Source organism: Bemisia tabaci, chromosome 6 (assembly GCF_918797505.1).
Source record: "Bemisia tabaci chromosome 6, PGI_BMITA_v3".
Classification (NCBI taxonomy): Eukaryota; Metazoa; Arthropoda; class Insecta; order Hemiptera; family Aleyrodidae; genus Bemisia; species Bemisia tabaci.
Genome location: NC_092798.1, coordinates 5733413 through 5753098, shown reverse-complemented (window position 1 = coordinate 5753098; position 19686 = coordinate 5733413). Strand labels below are relative to the sequence as shown.

Sequence of the window (19686 nt, the reverse complement as noted above, 5' to 3'; positions counted from 1 at the left end):
GAATGGCAAAAATAAGGTCATAAACGACGGCTGAATACTTCAGAAGAGGGATTATGAAAGGCAATGGACAAAAACACACAATAAAATACGAAATAAATTCATACCTTTGTAGTGCACTCTCAGGTTGCTTTGGGATAATCCGATGTAATTGTATTTATCTTTAGGGCTCCAAGATCGAGGCAAAGGAGTTTCTTCTTCATTCACCATGGGATACAAGAGTTTTAAACGATCCACAACTTGTTCACTATCAGTTCGAACATTATTCACAGAACTCGTCCGACCATTCGGAGCAGCGGCCATTTCTGAACTTCTCATTTACCATGAATTCACTACTGAAAAGTTGGGGAGATCATTTACGATAAAATACGCAAAAGTACAGAGGGCAGCACTTTCTAACCTCAAGAGAACGATCCGTCCGGGAATTGAAAAAATCTACTTTCGAGGACCATTTTATTGAGGTAGATCAACGCGAAATTGGGAGAAGCACACTCGATGGTTTCGCGACTCACAGACTCACACCACCACCACACGAGCAAGCTCGACACACGGTCAACCCAGCGAGCGAACACGCGTCACTCGAACTCGATCTGTGATAACAACTTGCACACTGATGACAACAGAACGGAGGCGCTTGTCCCAAGCCTCAACTCAATTCTGTAACCTTGGCAAGGAGAGATCTTGAAATCGCTTATCGGAATTCTTGGCTTGTCGTGCGCCTTTGCTGAAAAATTGCAAAATTCACCTACCTCTCCCAGCTTAAAAATAATTTATCCAACTTTGACGTGCCAAAGTTTTCAGGGAGGAACGGCAGGGTTGCATTAGGTATCGATGGCCCATCTAGCCATCGCGTCGACTTCTTTGTTATGAATTTCTCTAAAATGACGTAACAGTATAGTATTCGCACCTTTTTTCACCGAGTACGCATTTTCCTCGCTCATATCCTGAGAGTCGCATCGTAAACTTTAATACTCAATCAACAGGATAATAATTGGACATTTTATTGCGATCTTAAGTTCTGCCACGGTTGTCAAATTGTCCCATCTATTCAGTACTGCACTGCAATGAAGAGGTCTAAAGTCTGAAATATTGTGACACAAAGACGAGGCTTCTATCATCAAGAAGGGATGATCAGATTTTAGCATTGTTACATGATCCACAAAGACCACTACAAGCGCTCGGTAATTGTTAAGCTAGCAACGTGAAGAAGCTGCTAAGTCCAAAGGTTGAAATTATCGAATTAGAAATTTTTCTGCTAAGGGTCAGGTCAGGGCCAACTCATAAAACTTGTGGCTAGGGATAAGGGAGTATAATCGACTAGGTTTGCAAACTATGTAAGGGACAGGCAGGGGGGGAAAGAGGAGGTATTTTTCGTTGCCCAATTGACGACAAAATTATTGGATTATCTACGGTGTTGCATGAGAGAATCTTGGGAATTCCCAAGATAAGGCAACACGGTGCTGCCGTCGAGCGGAGTTGCGTTCCAAATAAGGACACCTTATCATAACAAACAAGATGGCTGAAGTGGAAGCATCATCGTCTGCTACGGAGCTCCCTGAAATTTCAAAATTGGACGCTGAAGATGAACCCGCGTCGAAGAAAATCAAATTGTCGAAGCCCCCGGAAAATCCTGAACGGCTGGAGCAGAGACTCGGAGGAATTTTGTGCTGTGCTGTTTGTCTAGATCTTCCCAGAGCTGCTGTCTATCAGGTTAGTGACAGATCAGCTGTTCTTTGTTATGAATGACCCAATTCCAAATGTCGCAATTAACTGCGTAATTAATCCTTCTACTATTTTACAAAGTTATAATGCCTTTGACTTTTGCTTTTGTCTAGCGTTTGATGCCTCGCTTTTCCACCTTTCATGTCGAACAATGCATTAAACTTGAAACCTATGTCGCCTTTTTCTCTTGACCCTTGAAATCCTCCTGACAAGCCATTGTTTTGGTCCTGCCCCTAGTAACTGGGGCTCTGATGATGAAGTCAAAAAAAAAAAAAATTCCTCTGAGAAGTTCCTCATCTGCTTGCCAGCTTCTTCTAATCAATCTTTATAGGTCACTGAAACTGCCTCAACTAAAGTTATCCTACTAGGGACCCAGAAAATAAAGATATTCATTTTGAAACTTCCCTGATTCACTCATTCTGCCATCGGTCAAGTCTCTTCATTTTTGCCTAGAGCTGAAAATTTCAAATATCCTAGGAACGGAGGTCTCAAAGTCGAAATGATTTCTCCTCCAATGTCTTTTCCGTCCACCCATTAAGTTCAAGGTATCCCTTCGTCTCAGCCCAAGGATTCAAGGGCTACCCCTCCCTTCTGTCTCACCTTTTTAGGCTGCATGTCAAGTTCAACATTAAGAGACTTGTACCAGGCACTTTCATGTATCCGCCTGCCTTTCTTCTATTCTTGGAGTTTCAGTTCATTTAAGCCCAAGGTTAAGCTGTTTGTAAAACTATCAACTTGGAAGAATTCGTACTTAGGGGTCGTCTAGCCTGAAGCCTTACCACCCCTTCCAAGGGGACCAGATGCTTCCTATTTTGTGCACCTGATCCTTGTAAAGTGTTCTCTTTCTCAGAAAGCCACAGGCAGTCAGATTGAGTCATGTGGAGCTATTGCTAGCCTTTGAAACTATTTATTTCAGATGCTCATAGCATTACTTTCACTGCAAATTAGGATCTGAAATACATACTCAATATTCCTAAGAGAAGTAGTAAGCTTTTAGCACTGGAATTTGAAAATTGATTATTTTCACCTCAATTCCGTCTTTCCCTTAAACTAGACTTGAGGATTTTTAAAATATTGTATCCACAAGAAGCAGATTAATGTCTTGGCAGTATTCGACCAAATTAAAAATTGATCCGAGAAATTGAGGCAGTGCCTAGTTCAACAGAAAATGATTAATTGCTTTACCCATTAGCTGTTGATATCCATCAGAAAGAATGTTTGCTGTACCCACTTTTGCCTTGATTTTAGAGGTATTTTTCTTCTAAAGAGTAGGTAATTAACTACTCCTGGGACATGTATCTACTATTTACTTTATGATGTAAAAATTAGCAATACAAAACAGCACTGGCCGCACAGAAAAATCAAATTGCTGATTGAACAATTTTGTAGTTTAAAAAAGTGACTGCAATGCTCCAATGTAGATTTTACAATTAAAAATATGCTACTTTAACCAACCCTTTGGTTATATTAGCTCTCCACTATTGTAAAATGTACTTTTGAAACATTGCCGTCACTTTTTTTAATGATTGAATTGTTGAATCAGCAGTCCATATTTTTCGGTGCATGCATGACCTCTGATCAGTTGAGATATCCCCAGTTTCTATTGAGCCTAACACTAATCATTATGGCTAGGTAGGTACTCAAAATTAATCTCGCAAATCAAATGGCTCCCTAATGGGGATGTTGCATGTGTGAGAAATTTGTGATTTGACTGTTAATTCTTATGTAAAAGTTCGCAAGAAACACGATGGTGCTACTGGTTTTTCCTGAAATCAACTCCCAAGCTCAAAAAAAGCTCTCAAGTTGAGGCCAAAATGGAGAGGATATCCCACGCTATCCCGAGAGTCCACCTCTACCTACATCAAAAACAAACTCTCCATGAAAAGATAGGGAGCAAGTACATTGACAGGGCTGCCACTTTATTTTGGGGACTCCAAAATTGAAAACACGGCAACCCTGCTAATGTACTTGCTCCCTACATTTGCATGGAGAGATCGTTTTGATATAGGTAGAGGTGGACTCTCAGGATAGCATGGGATATCCCCTCCATTTTGGCCTCAACTTGAGAGCTTTTTTTGAGCTCTGGAGTTGATTTCAGAGAAAATCAGTGGGACCATTGTGTTTCTCGCGAACTTTTACATGAGAATCAACAGTCAAATCGCAAATTCCTCACACATGCAACATCTCCATTTTCAGTGTCATCTCAGCTTTCTCAATTGTATACTCTCAACAAAATATTTAGGATCAGAAAAATTAATTCTAAAAGTTGTAAAAAGATGCTAGCAAGCCTCTTAATTTGGGACATCATGAAAATTGTAGAACAATACTAATAGTGGACTAAGTTGCCACCCAACCTACCATAGATCCTATCTCCTCTGTCATGATCTCCAGTTTATGAATGATGACAGTTTCTGATAATGGAATCGAAATCAAATTGAGATGACCTAATTAGTTATGTTGAGTGCTTGTTGCTTATATGCCGTTAATTTTCTTGCAGTGCACGAATGGGCACCTGATGTGTGCAGGATGTTTCACGCATGTTCTGGCTGATGCACGTTTACGGGATGAAGTGGCAACTTGTCCGAACTGCAGAATAGACATCAGTGAAACTCCTCCATCCAGGAATCTAGCTGTGGAAAAAGCTGTGAATGAGTTGCCTTCCGAGTGTCAGTACTGCAATAAAGAATTCCCGAGGAACATTCTCGAGCGCCATGAAACTACTCTATGTGATGAGAGGTGAATAGACAGGTTTTTTATTTTGTTTAGGGCTGTCCAGGGTGTCTACAAGTCCGGAAATAGTACTGATTTTTTAAAGGCCGCCGGGAAGTACTGAATACCATATCATGTGATACATCACATGATGTCTTTTTCATGTAGTCATTTTTCAGTTAAATTTTACTTTTCATGTGGCTTTTTCTTCCCCTCCGGTATTTTCCCAAAGTCACGCAACATAGTTTCTGTCAATACTTACATGTCATGGAAAAAACAATGAAAGTAACATGGGTAGGTATCAACTTAGCTGATCAATCCACAGGTAAAAAGTGCACTACTGAACGAGTGAAGTATGTAACAAAATAATTAAAGTTTTGAAGTGCAAGGGAAAATTCATTGACCTCCCCCAAAAATTAGATTTTTTTCTCTTTTCCCCTTGTACTTGTATGAAATTTTCTCATCACTCTCCTCTCTTGTGACCTTACACTAAAATATTTTTTTAGGACAACTGTTTGCCGGTTCAGTCGAATTGGCTGTCCGTGGCGAGGACCGTTCCATGAGTCAACTGAGCATGAAAAGGTGTGTGCTCACCCCAATAAATCCGGCCTAGAAGTAATGGAAGCGCTCAAAGTCATTGATACTAAAGCTGAAGAAGAGAAACACCTATATGACTCAATCTTTGATTTATTATCGTACGAAAAAATATTTTTCAACGGTGAGTATTTAAAAACTGTTGTGCTTACCTGGTAAGTGCTTTTCAGAATGTCGAGTGACCAGGGAAGTCAGGGAGAAAAGAGGTGTCTCTGGGAGAGTGGGGGTGTCTCGAGGTGTCCTACGTGAAATGGTATTTTTCCGTAACTTCACGCCGCCTTGATATTGAGCCTTGCAGCCCTATCTCCTTGTCTGTAGTGAATTTTTCCCTTGGAAATCCATGCCCCTACCGATCCGTAAACCAATCTGCCTAGCTATGTTTACTTAAGTATTTCTTTCGATTTGGAATAAGAGATCAGGAATGTACAAGGATCATCAGAGAAATCCTTGAAAGTCGGGAGGAAAGGAAAGAAAAGTTTTCTTGACAACCTGCTCTTGCTCAGATTAATTTACAGACCCTGAAAAGTCGATTGGTTTATTTTCTTTGCCGTTGAGTGAAATTTTTGCATTTCTGATCACTGCATTTTTTAAGTTGAAAAGATCATATAAATATGGTGAAATTTTCACCCCTTTCGTTTCAAGACCAGCATTAATTCATGGATGATACGCTCTGAAATCATAGGCCTAATCCTTAACAGCCACTCTGTGGCCTACAAAGGGCTTTTTCAGGACTACAGAAAATATGGGTCAAAATTGAGAAAAAGTGAACTCTGGCAGATATTATTAGCCGCTGATTGCTGAATATTCACAGAGATAGGCCTGAAAGATCTCTAAATTTACTTAACTTACAAAAAATTAAAAATTGTAGGAAACTGAAAGTTTTAAGTAATGAATGATGTAGCTCCCTTCTTTTACATATTGTGTACTCTACTTAGTTCCTCTGCTTAATTTTTCTTCTTTGTAAATCTACCCTCATATCGTTCATTTGTTTTCTGAAACATTGAAGGTGAGACCGAACCTCTCTTCACTCCTGCATATTTTCACTTGACAACTGATAACCTTTGAGCACTTAAAAAATAATGACATAAATCTCTCTCACTTGACATCACATATTCATGAGGCAATTTTTTTTATTTATTAACAGGAAGCAAAATAAAACAAAGTTACGTAAGAGGAGCAAAAGTACCTGCAGTGAAAACCCTTTGACAATAGACAATTTTCCCTTATGATAGTTGAGTTTTGAATACATACTTTCTGATGGAATTTTTGCAAAATTTTTGCTCCCATGTAATTATGAAAACCTTAGAGGACTCATCATGGGGAAAATTTACCTGCTCCATTGCCTAAATTGTTGGCAGTGTGTAAGAGAGTCTTAGTAATTTTCAAGCCACCAAGTTAACTAGTTTTTCCCAATTGAGCTTCAAGTTGTAAAAGTTCAACCATTTTCAACAATAAATATCCATGACTGAAGATTAAAAATGATTATCTCAGATCGAGATGAGGTCTCTGATGGAATGTAGCCAAGTCCATTTAAGTTGAAGCTGTACATTTACGAATCATTTTTCAAAAGTGAACCTTTCTAATTCGATCATTTTATTTTCACAGATTTTCAGCTGAAACCATTCAGGACAGACGAATTTGTGCACAAACTGTATTATGAGACGAGTCGCTTTTCAGCATTCAACAACCAATGGGTGGTGAAAGCACGCATCAATAACAGTCAGCGTGATCCAACGCTGAGTTCTGAGCGTGACATAACCTACCAGGTAAATTATTCCTCGATTCCATCGAGGATATGCCTTTGTTAGTGGTAAGTACCTCCTTTATCCTCAATTCTCCAGTGTCTTCTCTTCACCTGATAATGTCACCTCTGCCATTGTGGGTTGTGTAGTCCTTTCGCAGGATAGGTTACCAACCGGGCCCCACCATGGAAGCGACCGTCTCACGTTGAAGAACGCCTAACAGCTCAAAGCCGTCGTGGTTTCACATCGAGGATGAACCAGGATTGAATCCACATTCCACGCGCCATTGGATTATGATACGGGTATAGATATCAGTTTACTTTCGAAGCTTATTTAAATTTCGTTAAATTGTAAGATTTACTGACCTAAGAGGTGAAAAAGGTTCCACATTCCTGTGTAGCAGTCTTTACCCTTGTGATGTAATAATTTTCCCCAGATTATTGTAAATTTTACTGAAAAATTCTTCAAGATTTCAATCAAAATCATTTTTCTTTTCTGTGAAGTTTTAAGATATTAGTCTACCGTCAAATTGGGAACATTTTTCACCCTTGGGCAAGGTCGTGCTTGTAGCTAAAAAGAACTGGAAGGGCTGAGCTATGCATCGAAACTTAGTGATTACTTGATACAATTTGGTCCATTTGAAAGTAAAGAAATTCAAAACTTGATCACTCTGAAAATAAACAAGTAAGGTCCCCTCCAAGTGTTCAACCGAAACACTAGGGTATAAAACTTGGATGGCTGAATAAAACCCTTTGAGTTCCTTTTCAGCTACGGCCCTGATACTTGGCAGAATATGAAAGCAAAAATATCTTTTTTTTCATTTATCTTAAGAGATTTGAGTCTTGATAAGAAAGTCAATCATAACTGAACTTCTCAATTTTCTTTTTCAAAGCTGTTTTATGGCAACAAAATGTTTTACTTCCTTCATTTGCTTTCATATTCTGTGCTTCTCCCTTTGTCTTCCCCTCTTTCATTGTTTACAGTTATATTGTGACTCGGTGACAGATTATCCTTTTAAAAGTCAGCTCTAGCTTTGTCTTGAGTGAAATCAGTGCTCAAGTGTTAGTATGTTCTCGTTAAAGTGTTCTCAGAAGTGCTACAATATCTTAAGTCTTCGAATCACCTTATATTTAAGGTGAAAAATTTTGGCTGAGCAATTTCTCCCTCCAATAAGTCTCAGTGCATTGCCACATGTCAGCTGTGACTTCAAAAGGACAAGGGCTGAGTCTTAGGGGATGAGTGCCGAACAGTAGCAAACAGTTTGGCTAGTAACTCAGTTAATAATGAAATGTCAGCAGGACCACAACTGAATCTTTAAAAGGATTATCCCAACATTGAAATGAAGTTCTTAGATGTCCCATTACAGATAAAGTGCTGTCACAGAAAGGTGTTTGGTCTGAAAAATATTTGATCTGAAGGATAGCGATTCTTCAAACTACAAAAATAGAGGGACTTCATCATGAATGTGAGCAAAGCTCTGTGTTGAATTGAAAATGGAAACACCTGAATTATTAAGCCTCTCTCGTATGAAACAAATACTTAATCTACGGCTTTAACGTTGAACTGAATTAACATTTGGACTTGTTTACTCCAAAGACTTCCTGTCATACTTGTTGTAAAGAGACAATTTTCCAAAAGTGTTGATCATACTGAGAAATCTCTTCGTTTTACTATCTTTGCTAATTTTCATAGAGATCTGTCACTGGGTCACATTACCATCTGAATCCATCTTCAAATGGTGCTAGTTAGATTATCGCTAAAAATAAATGTATTACCCTTATCGATTTTTACTGTAGTAATTAATTCACTGTTTTTTATTTTTTTTTTTTTTCAATTGATGCGGTTTGTGAATTGAAAAATTAGAATTTCATAGGACATAACATCCTACAAGGAAGCGTATTTTTTTATCTCAGCAAAGAATTAACCCTTACGTTTGCTCTGTCATAAATACCAAATCCCTAGCAACAAACAAAACTCAGAGACTTTGTGGCTGATCACTCAGTCGTTATGACCCTGAAAAATGTAAGAGAAAAATGTATACGTTTTATCTATACACTCATAAGAGAATACCCCCTCACTATCAGCTGCAACTGTCTCCGTGTAAAGTTTGCATCCTTTGCATTATAAATTACATTTTGCATTCTAAAATCAAAGTAGGTAATCATGTTGAAATGTATAATTTTCAAAATTAAAATTTGTTTGAACAAATGTTCAAATTCCATGTGCCGATGCACAAGCACCAGTTTGAAGATGGATCAAACTTGAGAAGGAAGAATTGACACTGATTCAGTCTTCTTTCTTTTTTGTGACCAATTTATTCTCTCTCTTGTCTTAATTCCCCATTTCCCTCTAAAACGCAGGCTATGATGAGTCTGAATCGTTTTCCGCTCACTTGAAAGTTTATTAAAAAACTTGAAGAATAGAACTGTGCTCCCTGCACTACAGCCCCTGCCCTTTCTTGATGACAAGTAAGGAAATATTTTGAACTATCGGTATGTTATCTTTTGTTCAAAGCCCTTAAAAATAGTTTGCTTTTACAATCAATTCTCAGTAGCTTGATTTGTAATGGCATTGTACACTTGTGGAATTGATGAATAAACATATGAGGTTCCTTTTGTGTTGATCCGCGGGCCAACCTGCAATGGGTACTTTGTGCTCTGAATGAGCAATCCTGGGTTGAAATTTAAATAATAGAAGCAGCAGTCTCATACCGTATTTCACCTGCCGATTCCCCAACTACTATATTTATATATAGTATATTTTGGAAACCAACCCAGTTAGTTTTCGGAAGTATCTCTGACAAGATATGAGAATTGAGGGAGTCAACGGGCCTATGTTCACAGTATGAGATCTCAAGATGGTGAAATCAGCAAATTATGTTAAAAATTGCCCAACTCATTATCCCTGTTTTTCTAATTTTGGTGCGTATCGATAGATCAAAATAGTTCCCCTATATCTTCATCAAGGAATGTGCATGAAAGAAAAAGTGTACATTGTTTTAACATGTCAGGATGTCAAGAAAAATCTCAGCAACATCATGCGCTTAGCTAACCATTTCTCTGTTGATATCATAAGCCTCGAAAGTGAAGTTGAGTGAGAAAGTGAAGTTGAAGATGAGGCTTTTTGACGGCAACACTGCAAAAAAAATGTGTATCCCCGTTGGGTTGTTCCAAAATCTCCGCTCGCATTCTATTTTTTAAAAGGAGACCAAATCAGCATCATGGTTGGAACTTTTCTCAGAATTTTCTATACAAAGTGGACAAAAATCACCAGAGTTTCCAGAGAATGATGTTCAGTAGTTTTCCTGAAGTATGATAGAACATCAGCGATGTAACATATATGCATATACAATGATACGCATTTCTGCAGTTTCCCCACTGAATTATAACATGTATGCTGTGCTGTGCCTATACACCCTGACACGCCAAAGGAGTGTACCCTTCTTCTAGCTAAGGGAAAGCAATAGGGACTTTTTACAATTATCTGTGAAAAATTGTTTCGCTTCTCTGAGAGGCGTCTCTACAAATGAGTCAAAATCCTCTATAGGTACTTTCAGTGGTAGTCTTCCTTTCTTGAATAAGAAACACCAGTTGAGTGGATAATAATCAGTTCTGTGATGAGAGTGGGTTTTTGAAGAGCCTCAAGCAGTTGATCGCTAGACAGGATTAGATTTAAAGTATCGCGAGACATACTTCATCAGCGATAAAGTGCATGAAGCATGTCAAACATGTTGAAGATTTCTAAAATCATCAAGTTAATGAGAGGTCAGCGTTTACTTTTCATTAATTTGAATTTTGAGCTCACCAAAAGTGTCAAAAGTAACACATATCTAATCAGCTTTAGAAAATGAGCGTATCACTGGGTAAATATGAATTGTTGGGCATTAGAAAAAAATTTTCTTCTGGTTTACATAAAATGTCAGTACATGTTGACGAAAATTCAGCGCACGTGGAAAACTTCCATGGAAAGTGTGCAATCAGTTCAGCGTCTGATTTAATGCCAGTATTTTTTTTTTTTTTTTTTACAAGCGGGAAATTCAAATTCATGAAAGCAAAAACGCTAGTTTCTTTTTGATGAGTTGAAATTCGAAATTTTCAGTGTGTCCACCATTTTCATAGTGAAATTTTTGTGAAATGACACCTGCTTTGATGCTTGGTTCTCATCCTTGTCCAGTGATTCATTTTTAGCGTTTCTGGTTTAAGTCAAAAGTAGTTGTCATGAGTAAGAGAACTTCCCAATCATCGGTTTCAACCTCTATATTCACTCTTAGATGGGAATAAAAGCCTCTGTATATTACCTCTCAATTATTGAATAGTGATTGAGTCTATCCCTACGTCATTTTTTTCATGTCGTGTGAGAATTTTAAAAATGTTGCCCTTCGGTTAAACTTCGCCTTTTCCTTGGCATCACCAACGCATCTCATGCATGGAGTCAATTAGATAATGGCAGCTCCGTGAGACACTATAAACCAGATGTGCTCTAGTTTGAGGCTCCGTCATTTATTCACAATCACAAGCTGGAATTTTCTGAAGCTTCTCAAGTTTTTATTCAGGAACGTCTGATAACTTGAACAACCCTTACAACATGAAGCTATCCTCACAAGCTCTCTCTTTTCCACTGAATGCTCCATAAGGGGACTTCCCTCAAGTTTTCAAAGCTGAGAGGCCAAGTAAATCGTCATCTCCTATTGTCACCCCTTGATGCTGTCCTCTTTCACGTCGACAAGCTCATGTATCTTTGAAGAGAGAGATAAGCATGAAACATTTAAACCTAAAGGCTTCCATTTTAACGATGAGCTGAGGCCACTCAATAACCATTAAGTATCATTTCTAAGAGGCCCTTATGGATCCCCCCCCCCCCCCGAGTAATGTGCCAAACCAAGCGCATTATTTTTATTCTATTAATCATCAAGTCTTATTCAGTAAAGCTTTTTTTCCTAGAATGGAACTTGCAATCTGAAACTGACATGTAAGAGAAAAGACAATGGCAAAGGGCAATAGCACTGCCGGCAAAAAATGAAGAGAAGAAAAAAAATTAATAAAATACAACTTTAATTTCCAACATTAGAATTTTTTTAAATTTTCTCAACTCTTCCACTCTTTAATTCCTATCAAGACACTCTGTCTGTATTTTCTGTTGCTTGAAGCTCGAACTTCAGTTCAGCTAAGCTGTTGCTGTGTATTTTAGATCTTAAGTTTCAAACTTTATTTGCAGCCAACATCAGGTGCCAGACAATAATCGTTTGAACCAAATGGACTAGAAGTAAGAAACAAAAAATTCTGACTTGCCGCGACTCGCCTGACAATTTTTTCTTCAACGGAATATGGTCTAGTAGATTCGTTCGTAGTTGTCTGTCTTAACGGGAAACTCGAAAGTGATTTGCACAAAATTTGCCAGACTGCATCTTTTCTCACCGAAAGAAGTCAAAACCAAGGAAATCTTTGAAAGTTCTATCTCAACTTAAAGTCGCATACTCACGGAATTGGAATATTTAATGTCTGCTCATCTATCTTGAAATCTCCTTCTTATGACACTTTTTTTTTGTACAAACATCCCTCTCTTGCCAGCTGTGAAATTTTTCCTTCTTCTTTTCTTTTCGTCTGAAGTTTGTCCGTACTTATGTATGAGGAGAATGAATTGTTTCGGTGGTCTGTACTCAAGTATCTAATCTTTTCTAGCCCTTTTGATTATCGGCAGAACTGGGACTTAGTCAGAGCACAAGTATTACACAAACCGAGGGAAAATTGTGCTTGTGTGTGAGCTTTTTCCTTCTCTAATGAGATTTCAGCTTTAAGCTGAACTTTTTACGCATGTCGGCTAAAAAACTCCAACGTCCCGTAGTACAAGTATTCATCGTCCTGAAAGTCTGTGACTCTTGCTTGACAAAAATGGTCATACTGCAATTATCGAGCTATTTTCATTCACCCTCTCTCCTTGAGCATAATGAGATTCCTTCGAGAGAAAAGTCTTTGAATAAGAAACCTCTTATCGCCCTCAGCAAATGGAGAGAGACAAAAGAATACTCCGATTTCAACTAAGTACTGCAGTCGTTACACAGGGAGGGAGAGAAAGAGAGAGAGCTACAGAGACACTACAGAAAGATTTCATTATATCCCAATAATTGATTTATGCTAGAAGGGAAAACATCTTATTATCTCATTTTATTTTAAATACATAGAAAGAGAGAATGTGAGATGAAAGGATGCATATCAATAAGTCTCATTTCAACTAAGTGTTGGACGTGTTGTAGAAAAAGGAATTTTTCATTGCCATCTGTAAATGAAGTGAGATGAAGGAAAAGTCCTGATCTCTGAGTATTTCGGTTAATCGTGGGAGATTCGTGCCGATTATATGCGTCATTCCATTCCCTATTCTTATGTCCTGTCCTAGCCAAGAGAAAATGTTAGATAAAAAACTGTACGTAGAAACTGATGGACACTAAATTGCGTGACATTGGCATTAACTCTGCTGCGAATTTAAAAAAAAAATGGTCATAATTCCAAAGAAGAAGAGGAAGAGAGGGAATGATAACAATAATATCCTCAAAACTAAAATTTTGTTTTGTTGTAAAAGCAGAAAGTTTCTACAGGAAACAGTTCAGTGCATAACAGCCAAGTATCCTTTTTCAACTCAAATCCCTTGCATACCTCCTGAGTCCTGCCAAAGTCCTAAAAATTACGTATATTTTGTCCCAATCGTTCATTCACCCGGGAAATTTTAAAAAAAGGTTTTCAATACTTTAGATTCTACGACTTTTAGTGTACACTCGGTTGTCTGATGCAGGAAAATCGCAATCCTGTTTTTTGTGTATGTGTTTGACTGAATGAAAGAGGCTTGTGTTTATGATTTGAATTGGAGTTACAGAAACCTTCTCGGATCAGATTAGAATCAAGCGAAATAATTGAGAAGCTATAAACCTCGCTCTCAACTCTCAAATAATTCTTGCCAGAATTTTTGGCAAAGAAGGAATGTAAGCGTGCATGTCTTAAATCGTCTCAAGATGACTATTTTGAAACCGCAACTCAACCAAATATTTTTTCGGCCGTTTTCTTAGATTGTTGTCCTGAAGAACAGCAAAATCTGCAGCATCCCTCTCAAGAGAAGTGAAAAAGTAGCTGCTTGTGATGAGTTGAATTTGCGACAGAGTCAGTGCCTTAACTTTTATTTTTGAAGAGTTTATTCAATAACAACTTCAGCAATTTTTGAGTTTTTTCGCACTCCAAGGGGCGGTGAAAATCCAAATTTATGATAGACCGATACGTTAAGTGCATATCTTTTTGAAAAAATTTCCGAAATTAAAATTTGTTTAGTTGAGTTGAGGTTTAGCATCAAAATATTCGGATATGCTCTTTTGTAAGAACAAGCATATCAGTCCCACCCTCCTATCCTTTTCTAAAACTTTTCCTCTTTTAATCATAATAATTTTGTCTCATTTGTTACTAATGACAATTTCAGTTTAGGGCTCCCCTTTTCTTCAGATGATTTCATATCCCTTTGTTTTGCTTTCTCTCACAGCTGATCTTGAAAACAAAGACGACAGCAGTTCTGCCTCTTCATTTTCTCGTCTTACGAGGACCTTTTGGTGATATGAAGGTGAATGCTGGCATCCACAAGTTTGAGTTCAATGAACAAAACAACGAGAGTCCCTACGTACCTTTACCTCTGCCAGACTCTGCTGAATGCAACCGGCTCTTGGCCTCGAAACGTATCAATTTCCGGTGAGTTATCGCCCACTCTCATATTCTCAGGCAAAGAAGAAATGAGGGGTTTGAAGGAAAAGGCGCATAAGTGTAGTTTTTGAAAAATTGAGGTATTAATGATTTCAAGTAAAACTAGTTTTAATGCATATTGTGTGAAAAATTTGCTCCCAAATTCCAATTTGTAAGCATCAACAAGTCAGTTTGAACTGTTTTCTGCCATAAGGATCTATGTCATTTCGAAACTTCAAACACGCATTTCTCGAAATAGCAAACACTGCATTTATGGGCTTTGTCTTCCGAGCCCCTCAAATAAGAGTCTGCATTAAATCGTGAATGTGCTTGACCACCAGCTCTTCCTTTGCCTTTTTTCAGCCGATCAAACACCCAAGGATCACTTTTTCATCTCTTATGGAAAATAACATGGAAAATTGAAACCATATATTTTTTTCGAATGCGGTCAGTTTTTTTTTTTGTAAAAATATTTTGACGACTTCTTTCTTGAAGATTTAGCATATCTGTTGAAGTATAATACATTCTACTTAAAAAACACCAAAGTACCTGATTTTTGAAATGTCAGTTTTCTTCCTCTCAGGTTGATGTTTTTGACTAGAGAGCTGACTGGATAATCTGACAGTTTAAATGTTCCAGGGGTTGGTTAGATATCCACATCATAATATTTAGTACTTTATTAGGGGAAGGGATATAATAGCGTAATGCATCACCATTCTCTTCTTGATTTCTAACCATAGGTCATTTTTAATAAAGGAACCAAGATAAATGATTGTGCTAGGCTCATTGATAATAATGAACAAAATTAATCAATTGCTAAAGTAGATCAATACGGGTCTTTGCTTGCAACATTGCAAATCTCTGCTCTTGTTTCATTTTCTGAAGAGAAAACCATTCGACAGTTTTCTTTTAATTTTCAGTGAATTTTTCTTACCGTTTAAAAATTATTCTCTGAAAATGTCCAGAAGATATTTTTGTATTAATCTTTTAAAAGAATAACATATATTCAGAAATTTAGAAACACTACAAGGGAAGTACGCATTTTCCGACTTTAGCCATCATAATTCAATTCACCATTTCAATACTTACCCATGACTGTAAAATAAAGACTTTAAGAGGCATCAGCAAGGAGCAGAAATTTTTTAACCAGACCAGCACTGCCGTGCTAAGGAAAAACGCCGTATGAACATTCGAGAGTTGCCAAATTTCTCCTCTTAAAACATTAATTTTTGAGGCCAATAATGAATATTTCTACCTAAAATTCTCTGATGATTTTTAGATCACATTGCAAAGAAAATTCCTTGAAAAATTAGACCGAAAATTTTCACAAGTCTCCCTGAAAATTTGTATTTTCCCGAAAGAAATTTGCAACCCCCCAAGGCTCATATGGTGTTCTTCCTTAGCACAGCAGAGCAGGTTGCTGGAGGTAGTTGGAGGGCTGCAAAAAGAGGTGCTGAAACTGGGAAAACGGCCGTGCATCAGTGGAAAATTCTATATCTATTGGAAAATCACTAATAAAGAGAGGATTAGGGAAAATAGGAAGACTAAGAAATAAAGTATCACTTCGAAACTGTGAGTGGAATAAAGACTTTTAAAATGAGGAGGCTGATTTCAGAAAAATGGCCATGAATTTTCTGCATCCGTGAGTTTCTTATCGATGGTGAGGTTGTGAAGCTCAGAACAGTTTTCATGCAAAGGAAGTGCAACAGCTGTGCTGCTTATCATGAACATTGTCTCACTTCATTGTTTTTTTTGTTTTGTTTCAGAATCATCATGTTTCTTGCACCAAAGTAAATCTGCAAAGAATCTTTACTCCTTCTTTCCTTAACCAAAAGTTTTTTGAGTTGTCCTTCAGACACTGCACCTGTCATGATATCCTATTACAACAGCCATTTAGTTCTTTCCGCCATGACGTTCGTTCCAAAAGGAGTTTCCTGAAGGAAGAAAAATAATCCAAGACCTTGCCAGCGTACAAATCGAAACTCACCATCCTGTCAAAAAATCATCTCCAGTCAGATTTGTTCGTCTTTCATTTTTTGACAGACTCGCAGGCTGTCAGAAAGCAATCAAGGCTATAAGCTATATTTATATACCTCCAATGAACTTGTCTGCTTCATAAAGTATCATCTAAGTTTAATCATCAAAATATTGCTTCTGTGTATTAGTATTCCGTAGTAACCCTACAAGTTTTGTTTAATTAAAAGCTATGAGCTTGTTTCAAAGGAAAAATATTATTTTTCTTCTTTTCTTTCATTAATTCTGTAAGTAACGACTTAAACTTGGATCTTAAAGCTTTTTTTAGTTGTTCCATCTCTGAAGTATCCTTTTTCTTGTTCTTTCTTTTAAATTTTATCAGTGTAAAGTCTATTTACTTGTTGAAATTGGTAATTTTACCCACTCAAAATTGATGAGTTTGTTTTTTTAATGCTTGTTTTTTATTTTATCTATTTATTTATTTTTTCTTTTACTCAACGATTTGCGATGTTTCTGGAGATCAGTTGGACTTTAGTTATCACTGTTTCGACTTAATTATCTCATATTTTATTAAATTTTATTTGATAAAGACAAGAAGAAATTTGACTTATCAGAAATTAATGAATGGATACTAAAATTTTTGAACAACTGACTAAGAATTTTCTAACAGATGCTACATGCAGAAAAAGAACTCTTTCTCGTTTTTGTCTTTCCAAATTTTAGCTCAGAAGAATTTATTTGATGTTTTTGTTTTTATCAGTGATCTCAAGTTATTCTTATTTTTTTTTTTTTTTTGTTCTGGTGCTTTTTTGTGTATTTGCTTCATCGCATCTTCATCAATTGTAAAGGCCCTGAAAGGCTTGAGCACCATCTTAATCAAATCATTTACCTCTGATTTTATCGTTTTTGGGTCAGGTCAGTTTTTTGCACCAAAATTTTGAAGCTAAGGATATTTGTTTTAACCTCTATTAAAGCCATATCTACAGCTCACCAGAGCAATTATGTACGCTCACTGTATTTTTCAGTAATTATTAATTGTATCGATCCAAAACTTTGTTGCTGTCCTTGTATTGGACTAAAAATCTCTTTGCATATTTTTGTCCCTTGCATTCAAACCTAGTTGCATGCTTGTGAATAATATTATATCCTGTGCAGGGAAATATTTCACCATGAGCAATAATTAGACTACATTTCTGAACATCATCGGCATTTTGTCTCGGTCAAGGTAGCAAAAATATTTTTAAAAGAGTGGTAATAATATTCTAATTTCAGCCCAACTGTGTAAAATTAAGTTTCATAAAAACTGCCCAGTTCAGATTAATGTGCCAAGGATGAAGGATGTAATTCACAAGAAATCCTTGGAGAGTTAACTTACGTTGAGGATGAGAGACCTACCCAAAAACATAATTTATGCCTATTACTTACTTCAAGGGAAGACAAAACATTTCGTCTTGATCCTCTTTCCAACATAATCTTCTTTTAATCCAATATCGAAGACCGCAAATTTATTTAATTTCGACTTTAAATTATTTAAAAAAAAAGTATATTTATTCGTAACTGATTTTAGATGTTTATATAGTTTATGTATCATTATTTATTATTTACTGTCATAAGTGTAGTAATAAGTTGTATTAGAAATTGGTTCACAAGAATCAAGCAGAGCCATATTATCCGTAGGTTCGTTCAAATCTGCCAGGCTATGCCCCTCTAGCTCCATTGAATTAAGCACTAATTCCTACTCAAGTCTTCTCCTGCAGCAGACCATTCGCTTTTTTCAATACAATCAGTTATCATCATTTGTTCTTTCAAACTTGCAACTTTTATTTTGTGTTCTGTTTGTCTCAATAAATATTTTAAGCTTTTTTTTTCATTCTGTGTTATTTGTATCCATCCTCCAATTTTCTTTTAATTCCCTCTCCGTCAAAGGCTCAGTTTTCATCGGCAGTCAAATGTCATCACAACAAATGGATTGCATTTTGCAAAAAGGAACCAAGAGCATTCCAATGTTGCAAAAATTGTGCAACTTTTTTACCTTGCAAATATGTACTAATCATCTGGACAAGTTTCTTCTTTAATCCGAATAAACTATGTATTCAAGACAAAAAATACCTTTGTAAATTTAATTTTTTGCACAATTTCAGTAATAGTATTGCAAAGGATGCAAGTTGTGCAACCCTAGCAACATTGGAATGCTCTTGGTCCCTTTTTGCAAAATGCAATTCAAATAAATCCTACCTCCTTAAAACTAACGGTTGTAATAACCATTGGACACGATAGCAAGTCTTAAGAGCCTTTATTCTTGCTCATTTATTCATCGGTTTTATTTTACAGCTTTCTTAGAATGTAGGAATTAAAGTTCACGAAAACATTAATGTCTTTTTTTCAAGTCAATTACTGGCAATTTATTAAACGGGGAAAATCCTACAGCTTGCTTCACCCATCAAGCGACATGCTGTTTGTCAATCTGTTTTGGGTGCATGCATTTAACAGCTAGCCAGCTGATACTGGAAATGAGTTTCATTAAAAATTCTATGTCTCCTTTGATTGTTTCTGAAAAAATATAAGGAAACATTTCCTGCAATGTTTTTCTTACTCAGTCAATAAAAAAAAACTCGCTCTTCTAAACTGGAGGATTATTTGATAATTAAGTTTTATCAAAGAGGATCTTTACTTTATCATTCGACAAAATTAGGTAAGAGGATTAACATGTTATGTCAAATCAAACTGTGCGTCATTTCAGTTTCGCCATGAATTCAATGGCTCAAACACAGAAACAATGACTATGTTGCCGGAATTTTTTTTTTTTTTTTTTAAAAAAAAAACAAAAACAAAAAACACCAGGATCAGTTAAATATCAACTTTTATAATTATTATATGCAGGAATTGAGAAATTTCTTCTTTTAAAAAAAAAATAAAGTTCAATAAAGAAAAAAATACTAAATAGGAATGTCATTTTACTTAACATTGTTTCTCGTAAGTTAGCTGTTTTCTGAAAAAATTCAATGTGGGAAACTTCAGTGCACGCCTTAATGCTGCCTAAAGAATCACTGAACTCTCGGTCTTAAATAAAAACATGTTAAACAGATTCATTTTAACATTTCAATGCCAAAATTAGCAATCTTCTAGTTCTTACTTACAGGCCGATATTTTCTTTTATCATTGCTGTTGTCCTTCATTTTGGTGAATTTATAATTAGATACATCTACTTTAAGGGAAGTAAGATCAATTGTAGAAACATC

At 36.6% G+C, this 19686-nt stretch overlaps 2 protein-coding genes across 6 annotated transcripts in view; one reads left to right on the top strand and one right to left on the bottom strand.

Moving 5' to 3' along the window:
- RanBPM (Ran-binding protein M) overlaps positions 1–617 on the bottom strand; it is a 64909-nt gene extending 64292 nt beyond the window's left edge. The window contains exon 1 of one of the 4 annotated variants that reach the window (XM_019053523.2): positions 105–617. In XM_019053523.2, the coding sequence (XP_018909068.1) occupies positions 105–315 (211 nt within the window). In that variant the 5' untranslated portion in view covers positions 316–617. The remainder of the gene's footprint in view (positions 1–104) is intronic. The other 3 variants (XM_019053522.2, XM_072301217.1, XM_019053524.2) reach the window with 3 other exon arrangements.
- Positions 618–1460: 843 nt separating this feature from the next.
- Positions 1461–18317, top strand: LOC109038478 (zinc finger TRAF-type-containing protein 1 homolog). Of its 2 annotated transcripts, XM_019053525.2 has the most exons (6): positions 1461–1707; positions 4217–4455; positions 4935–5146; positions 6628–6788; positions 14280–14482; positions 16240–18317. In XM_019053525.2, exons 1-6 carry the CDS (start codon positions 1513–1515, stop codon positions 16265–16267), a joined length of 1038 nt encoding a protein of 345 aa, XP_018909070.1. In that variant the 5' UTR covers positions 1461–1512; the 3' UTR covers positions 16268–18317. The 2 variants fall into 2 exon arrangements, 1 of the variants encoding a protein (XP_018909070.1); XR_011899999.1 differs by lacking the exon at positions 16240–18317 and having other exon boundaries at positions 6628–7066.
- The last annotated feature ends 1369 nt before the right edge of the window (positions 18318–19686 follow it).

Coding starts and splice junctions, on each gene's coding strand:
- LOC109038478 (XM_019053525.2), top strand. CDS start 1,513: ATGGCTGAAGTGGAAGCATCATCGTCTGCTACGGAGCTCCCTGAAATT. Junction 1,708..4,216: donor CCAGAGCTGCTGTCTATCAG/GTTAGTGACAGA, acceptor ATTTTCTTGCAG/TGCACGAATGGGCACCTGAT. Junction 14,483..16,239: donor TCGAAACGTATCAATTTCCG/GTGAGTTATCGC, acceptor GTTTTGTTTCAG/AATCATCATGTTTCTTGCAC.